This window comes from Lactuca virosa, chromosome 3 (genome assembly GCF_052849685.1).
Source record: "Lactuca virosa cultivar CGN04683 chromosome 3, Lactuca_virosa_CGN04683_v6, whole genome shotgun sequence".
NCBI lineage: Eukaryota > Viridiplantae > Streptophyta > Magnoliopsida > Asterales > Asteraceae > Lactuca > Lactuca virosa.
The window spans coordinates 81245034-81253433 of record NC_136428.1 but is presented as its reverse complement, the minus strand read 5'-3'; the positions used below and the strand labels follow the sequence as shown (position 1 = coordinate 81253433).

At 35.4% G+C, this 8400-nt stretch overlaps 1 protein-coding gene across 1 annotated transcript; it reads right to left on the bottom strand.

The window, feature by feature from the left end:
- Window positions 1-6034: 6034 nt before the first annotated feature.
- LOC145163725 (uncharacterized) lies at window positions 6035-6469 on the bottom strand. Its single transcript, XM_079082516.1, has one exon. It carries the CDS (start codon window positions 6467-6469, stop codon window positions 6035-6037), a length of 435 nt encoding a protein of 144 aa, XP_078938642.1.
- Window positions 6470-8400: the final 1931 nt, after the last annotated feature.

Sequence of the window (8400 nt, the reverse complement as noted above, 5' to 3'; positions counted from 1 at the left end):
GTTGTTCAACATATACTGTTTGTTCAAGTTCTCCATTGAGAAAAGCACATTTGACATCCATCTGATAGACATCAAAATCCTTGTGTGTTGCATAGGCCAAAAATATTTGAAACAGCCTCGAGTCTTGCGACAGGGGCGAAGGTTTCCTCATAGTCTATACCTTCTTGTTGTGAACAACATTTAACTACAAGCCTAGCTTTATTTCGAACAACATTTCCATCTTTATCAGTTTTATTTTAAAAATCCACTTTAATCCCACAATTGAACCATCTTTTGGTTTGGGAATCAAACGGCAAACTTTGTTTCATTCAAATTCAGCAAGTTCAGATTGCATGGAAACAACCCAGTCAGGATGTTCCATGGCAGCCTTGACTAATTTTGGTTCAATTTTCGAAATAAATACATTGAACATACAAAATTCTTGATGAGTATTGAGTACCGCATTTTTAGCATGAAGTTGAGCTCTTGTTAGAACTCCATCTTGAGGATCACCAAGAACTTGTTCCTTTAGGTTATTTCTTGTCCATTTGTCCAATGGTGGATATGCTGGATCAAAATCCAATGGTGCATTTTCGAACATTTCATCATTCTCTGAACCTGTAACAGAATTTTCCAAACTTCGATAATCACGCAAATTTTCTTTCCTTCCAGTCATGTGACGAGAGTAACCACTATCGATATACCATTTTTCATCATATTGCTTGTCACATAGAACCTGCAATCAGTGAAAGAATTTAGGCACCCAGGGCTGTTTGGGTCCTTTATGATTAGTTTGAAACACATTATGAAATGAAGATCCTAAAATCCAATTACGAACTTTAGATTTGACACTATCAATTAAGTCCGCTTCATTTGGTAAAGGCTCAGAAATATAACATTTCGAAAGTTTAGGACTTTCACTGACTTTCGCCTTTTTCTTCTCAGATGGTGGATTTGTTGCCTTTTCTTTCAAAACAAGGCGACATGCCTTAACTAAAGATGTCGAGTCGTTCGATGATGAACTGACATTCGACATTTCGTTCAAATACTTTTCATAAGCATTTTCGATTTGTTTCTGAGAGTATTTTCCTGTTTGATAAGACTTTCCTTTTCCTTCAAGCCAGTGATCTATGTTTTTCACATTTCATTGACCCTTGACATAAGCAACTTTGAAAGCTTGTTTCGCTGGAGGATTAGGAAAATTTGGTTGTTGAGGTGTGAATTTGACATTTCTTTTTGAATGAAATTGATCAACCTTTTGTTTTTCAACCTTTGACTCAAAACATTTTTGTGTAAGATTTTGATGTTGAAAAGATGATGAATTGGTTGTAGATGAAAATGATTTTGAAAAACCATTATTGGAAAACCTTGTTTGTTTGTAAAATTGAAACTTCTTCACAGATGGCGAATTTGATGAATTTGAGAATTTCTTTTCATGAGATGTTTGATTATGATTTCGTGAGAAAAACTCTGTTTCTTGATTTTTGATTTTCGAAAAATCATTTTGTGAAGTTGATTGAGACAAATTCTTTTTAGACAGAGCGGGATTTTTCTTTATAACTGAACTTGATGAAGAAATTGTCTTAACCTTTTCAGACATTGTCTTTTCAGTCTTTTTCTTTTTCAGATCATTTTGTTTTTTCGAGACTCAACAATTTGCCAAAAGATTTTCTTTCGTGCTTGTCTCTTTGAAATTCCATTTTCTTTCGAAAAATTGTCAATTGGATCTTTAAATTCTTGTGAGTTTATTTTCACATTTTGTGATACAACTTCCAATGGGATTTCAACTTCTTTCGAAACTTTTGATTTTTCTACCCATGTGCGTTGAGGTTTTTATCTTTGAAAAATATATGAATTCTTTGTTAGATTATTTTCGACAGTACTTTGATTAGAGAAAAATCCTTCATTCGATGTTTGCTTATTATCTTCTTCTACCAATTTGTGAAATTCAGGCTTGATGTTATCAACATTCCCAGTAGTAACAAATACTTGATTTGGAAAGATGACATCATCTGAGCACTTGAAATTTGGATACACTATTGTATTTGCTTCGAGATAATGAGCACCTTTTTCTTCCAACACTTTGTCAAATTTTTCTGTTTCACCATACACATGATCAACAACAACTCTTGGGATTTCATTTTGTTTCGAAACATCAGTTGGTGTGGTTGTTCCTTTCGAAATTTCATCATCATCCTCCTCATCAACACTACTGTCAGTTTGACTATCTCTGACACTTACATGATCGAAATCACAAAATTTCGAAGTGGAGGCTTGATCAGTGTTAGTCTTAACTAACGAAACATTATATTTTTCTTTGCCTTTATTCTAAGATGTGACATTAATGACAGACAACTGAGAACAATCGATAGACTCTTTTTCCTCAATTTCACTAATTTCGCTAACATTATCAGAATGATCTTATATCAGCAAAATTAGATTGAGAATCAGATTTCGAATTCTCAGTCCTTTTCAAAATCTTTATTTGTTCATTCTTGGTTAAGGTTTCATTCACAATGTGAACTAATTCATTAGCATCCAAATATTCATCAATTTTAACAATTCCATAAGCAAACCTATTATCAGGAACTTTGTCAAACTCAGCTATAGTCTTTTCAGAATCATAAGATACACAATCAATCTTTTCTCTTTCAAAAACTAAGAAAGGTAATAACTTCCTATGTTGCTCTTTGCTTATATCAGAAGAATGATGTAAAGCAGTTAACTTTGCATATAGTCTCTTAGCTGAATTACAATAAATGTTTCTCTAAGCTAACAACATTCGAACCTCATTATTCAATTTGTCCCTATCACACATGCGATTAGTAATTTGCAAATCAAGATATTCTACTCTCATTTTGTTGGAATCCAACTACTTCTGTGTCTCTAGTATTTTTGTACTAGATTTCTTAGCCTCATTACTAGGAAAGATAACCAAATTATCAAAATAAGCAACAGTGTCATTAAAAGCAGTTAATTCAGAATCGTAAGCACTCAAAGGAATATTAAAATATTGAAGTATAGAACGTACCTTCATGGTTATTGGTGATTTGTCTCCACTCTTTGTCATAAAAAAGTGACCAGTAACATTCTCTCCGTCTTCTTCCTTAAACTTTGCATACATCGTATCACACCCCCAAACCTGAACGGCGGAAACATTCGGGGGTGGAGGATGGCATGTACAGTATCATAACAATTGAATATTAAAGAAAGTACACACAACCATCATATACATAATTGAAAAGTTTACATGATTGTAAGTGTTACATGTTTCAAAAGTCAATTACAATATGATGTCCAAAAGATTTTATTAACGCCTGAGCGTCAATCTTCAAAAGTAGCTGATAACCTGATTTAACGATTCCCTGAGAATACAACTTATTTTAAAGAAAAAGTGTCAACAATTAAGTCGGTGAGCTCATAAGTAGTTATTTGAATAAATGCATGCCATTCGTAAGTTCACATTTGTTTCCTGAAAATCCGATATTTTCTATAAAAAGAGTTATGATTTGGAGCTGTATAAAATGGATGTATTGAACCAGGAAAATCCTATATTCTCCCAAAGTTGAAAACCAGTCTTAATGTTCCAAGACTGTAACTTGTAAGTAAATATGTCATACTTAAACTGATAATGCATAGTTTTATTAGTGAACAAAACTATAGTAAGCTTGTATTTTTACATAAAAATAACTGTAATATTAACATAATACCATAATAATTCTTTATCCTATGAGTTTTCATAACCGTACTAAGATGAATTTGCATGTAGTGACGTTATTCAGACGTCGAAATGTTATGACACTTGTCACCCTTAACCTGCCGGTCCGGCTGTAGCTAACAGCCAGGGTGCGGGATCATCAGTCCCGTATAGATCTATACACACTTATCACGTTCTCCGAACGGAAACTCTGGTTATAAAACAGGGCTTTCTTGTATACCTTGATAGGTACAATGAAGACGAATGTCCGAAATGATTACCCTTTTTACTATGTTGATAAAGGCATAACAATGATTTGTATTTTCTTATATATAAGTAATGTTATAGTTGAAATGGTTACCCTTGTCAAGATGTATTATGCAAACATATAAATAAAGCATATTTTTATTTACAAACATATTTCATCCAGAGAAGGTACATTGGTATCGTAAGATGTTTTGCATGCTAACATTTTCGTATGATAGTTATAACAACAGCAAGGAATTTATAGTAAAAGATTGATGTTTTCACACGATTTTAACCGTGTGTTTACTTGTATTCCCCTCCCCCCTAAAAGTGTTTAAAAATCATTTAAAAGTGTAGTGATAGGGGTATGAACTCACTTGGTAAAAGTGACGGTTTGATGAAGACGATGTTTAACTCGGGAAGCACTTCGACTGGAAAGAAGAAAGTTTCTCGGGAACTTCGGGACTTCGGGCTTTCGTCAGGGCTTGGACACGTAACCTGGGCGTCGGGGTAGTCTCGGGATGCTTAACACAGAGTAAAAGTATGAGAGGGGTTAGAAATGAGCAGCCAAAACCGAAGCCCTCAGTTTCTATTTATAGGGTGGATTTTTTGGAGTTCACGTCGTGAACTTGGGGTGGTTCACGACGTGAACTTTGATCCTATCCCTTCCGTAGACTCGACGTCTAATAGCCCGACTCTGGCACACATCAGTCACTAGCTCACGTCGTGATCTTTTGGCTCACGTCGTGAGTTTTCTGACAGTGTTGGGTTTCGTGTCCCGAACTTTAGAAATTCATATCTCTCGCATACGAGTTCCGTTTTTGACGTTCTTTATATCCACGCGTAGGTGAGATTATGCTCTACAACTTTCGTTTAGACTTCGTCTGCTAATTTTGACTTTATTTTTAATATTATATTTTTAACAAACCGGGACTGGAAAAGTCCGTTAAAAATCCATAACTTCTTCATCCGACGTCCGTCTTCGTCTGTCTTTTTACCGTTGTACTACTATTGTCGAGATCTTTGATTCTCGTTAAGGTTGAGTCGGCTAAAAGTCGCTCGATCTCTATTTCGAGTTTTTAGCTGTCTACTGCTATATCTGAAACTTAGAAAAACCATAACTTCCTCATACGAAGTTAGATTTGGACATTCTTTTTATGTACGTTTACGGTTTAATGATATCTACGTCTTTCGTTTAGATACCTAAGGCTAAAAAGTATTTTTTTGAAATTTCGCGTTTTATGCTTAACAGTGTTTTACAGGTTTTGTTGCGGATCTTCGATTGGTCATAACTCCTGGGTTATAACTCGGATTTTAGTGTTCTTTATATTTTTGAAAACCTTGTTACGATATCTACCACTTAGTACATCCAAATTGAGATTTTTGAACATTTCATTTTTGACGCTATTTTTATCATCTCAAAAGTAGGTTACAATATTTAACTTTAGGTCATTACATTGACTTAAAATATCGGGTTGTTACACATCGCCCCATGCGTAGTTTTACGCATTTCGTCATCATCAGAGCCTGATGACCACACTTGATACTTTCCTTCATCATCATCCTCTCCTCTTGCCACCAAAGACAACCCTTTTGCTTTTGCTCTCACTTCCTCCAGTCGTTCGACATAATATGCTTTGTCTGTTATCTTATTTATCTTCTCCTCCTTCTTTCGAAGCATACAGTCGCCTTTGAGCTTCTTTTCCACTTTCGAATCTTCAAACTTTAATTCCTTCTTTTCGAACTTCTTCTCCTCATTCACTTTTCCAGCAAAACTCGTTTTTGCTTCACCAGTCCTTGCTTTCGAACCAAAAGGCTTTTTATAAAAATTCTTGACTTTGTTACTGGAGTAAAAAGCAATGGCTTCGTCATCCGAATTAACTATCAAACCTTCATCATCAGAACTCTCCTTCTCATTTGCTTCTTTCTCGGACACTTTCGAAACTAAAGCTAGTGGTCCACCCAAGCTTATCTTCGATTCTTTAGCCATCTGAAGAACTTCTGACTCATGAGTTTTCAGCAAGTTGTAAAGATCATTCAGAGTCGATGTATTGAAGCTCTGTTGAGTCTTCACCATTAGACTCACATTTCGCCATTCTTTTCGTAATCCCATTAAAAAGTGAGATTAAACTCCATGGTTGATCTGGTTATTCCATTGCGATTGCATTTGTAGATAAGTTCATTCAAGTGATCATAGTAAAATTCAATAGATTCGCCTTCCTTTTGTTTGAACTCTTTCCATTCCACCAAACAATGCTTCACAGAATTGATTTTTGTCTTCTCACTCCCTTGAAACTTCTCTTTGAGAGTATTCCAGATTTCTTTTGCAGATTTGCAACTACGAACGTAGTTATAAATAACAGGAGGAAGAGCACCACGAAGCTCTCCGATACATCTCTTCTCATTCTTCTGCAGCCTATGTGATTGTTCATTAACACTTTGAGTTGTAGTAGATAAACCAATAGCTTGAACATTTACTGGAGGAAGAATATTTCCAGTAATACAATCCCAAAGCTCTTCATCCAGTCCATTCAGATAATCTTCCATGCGGTCAGCCCATTGATCATAATATTCTGGAATAAGCATAGGAATCTATGTTGAAGATCCTAACAGATGAGAAAAAGACGTCATCGTGTTCATATTGAAGTTCGCCATTGATGTATGGACAAATTCTCAGAAAAACTTCAGAAATATGAGAATTAATGGATGAATTGAACAGAAAAAGCAAGCAGAACACTCGATTAAACAAACTAGTTGCAGAATCGAATCACAACTGAAGATCAAGGATGATTTTCAGTATCAAAGGTGCGGAAATTTTTGAATCCAAGACGAGACTCAAAATACGATTGATACAGAATGAAAATCAGATCGTTGCAGTATGATTCCTGCTTTGATACCAACTGTGGAGGTTTGATTTATCGAGTAATGAAACGAGATCAAAATTGATATGAAGTAAGAGCACTGAGAGTAAATATAATCTTGTTTCAGCTCATATTATGCTTTCAGATACAAAGAGATTCAGACAGAAATGTGGCAAAAGTTCTATCTAGTCTAAGTATCCTTCTCTATTTATAGGAAAATGAAAGAACACAAAAAATACAAAGGACTAAACAATACAGTTTCGAAAACAACAATGCCTTTGTAAATAACATTACATTACATCACAAACTTTCCATAACTTTCGACACCTTACGACTAACTTCGACTCTTACACTAATAGCAATTTTTTCCTTGACTACTAGTCTGAGAACTATTAAGAACATTGGGGAGATGTAACAACCCGATATTTCAAGTCAATGTAAAAGTCTAGTTCAACCATTGTAACTAGTTTTAAAGTAATAAATAGAACTTATTTGAATATTATGTGCATTTATTTATTTATTAACATATATAAATCAAGATAAAAATGATCATAAAAAATAAAATGTTAGATAAACTCAATATCTATGAAGAAACTTTTAGTGGTCGTGACAAGATTTCCGGAAATATAAAGAACGCTGAAATCCGAGTTATAACGAAGAAGTTATGACCTATCAAAGCATCGCGATGGAACCGGCACCATGTTGTGTGACGTAAAAAGTGTACATACAATAAAATGCTTTTTAGCCTTAAGTATCTAAATAAAAGTTGAAGTATACGATAAACCGAGGGCGTGCATAAAAAGAACGTCCAAATCTGACTTCGTATGAGGAAGTTAAGATTTTTCTAAGAATCGGCAGAACAGTATACAACCTGAAATTCGAATTAAAGATCGAGAAATTTTTACCCGACACAACCTAAATGAGAATTGAAGAGCTCATCAATAGTAGTTCAACGGTAAAAAGACAGACGAAAACGGACTTTTTATGAAGAAGTTATGAATTTTTAACGGAATTTTCCTGTCCCGGCCTGTTAAAAGTATAATATTAAAAATAAAATCAAAATCAGCCAACAGAGTCTAAACGAAAGTTGTAGAGTACGGTCTCATCTACGCGTGGATATAAAGAACGTAAAAAACGGAGCTCATATGCCAAAGTTGTGAATTTTTAAGTTTAAAAAATTGAAGTCTGAAGCCGTACGCCCGGCGTACTCGGAAACTTGGTCCGGAGTCGGCCACGTCGCCCTATTCCTATGCATGGTGGATGCGTATTAGTAGCCTCGACACATCCGAAGCTCGGAAATCAAACTAGTGCCACGTCTCACGGAACGCCCAGCGTACCTGAGCGTACGAAGGTACACCCAACGTACTAGAATTTACGCCCAGCGTAATTCAAGGCTTTGGCCACCTATAAATAGGATGCGATACCTCCGGGTTTATGTTACAAAATCTCTCATACTTTCACCTTAAATACCCTCTTAATCCATTCTAAACCCCCCCCCCCCCCGAAGCTTAGGGAACCTCCCTAACACCCAAAGAAAGCCCAGAGCAATCGAAGTCCTCGAGAAAATAATCTTTTTCAGTCGAAACTCTGTCCGCACAGAACTCGATTTTCATCAAA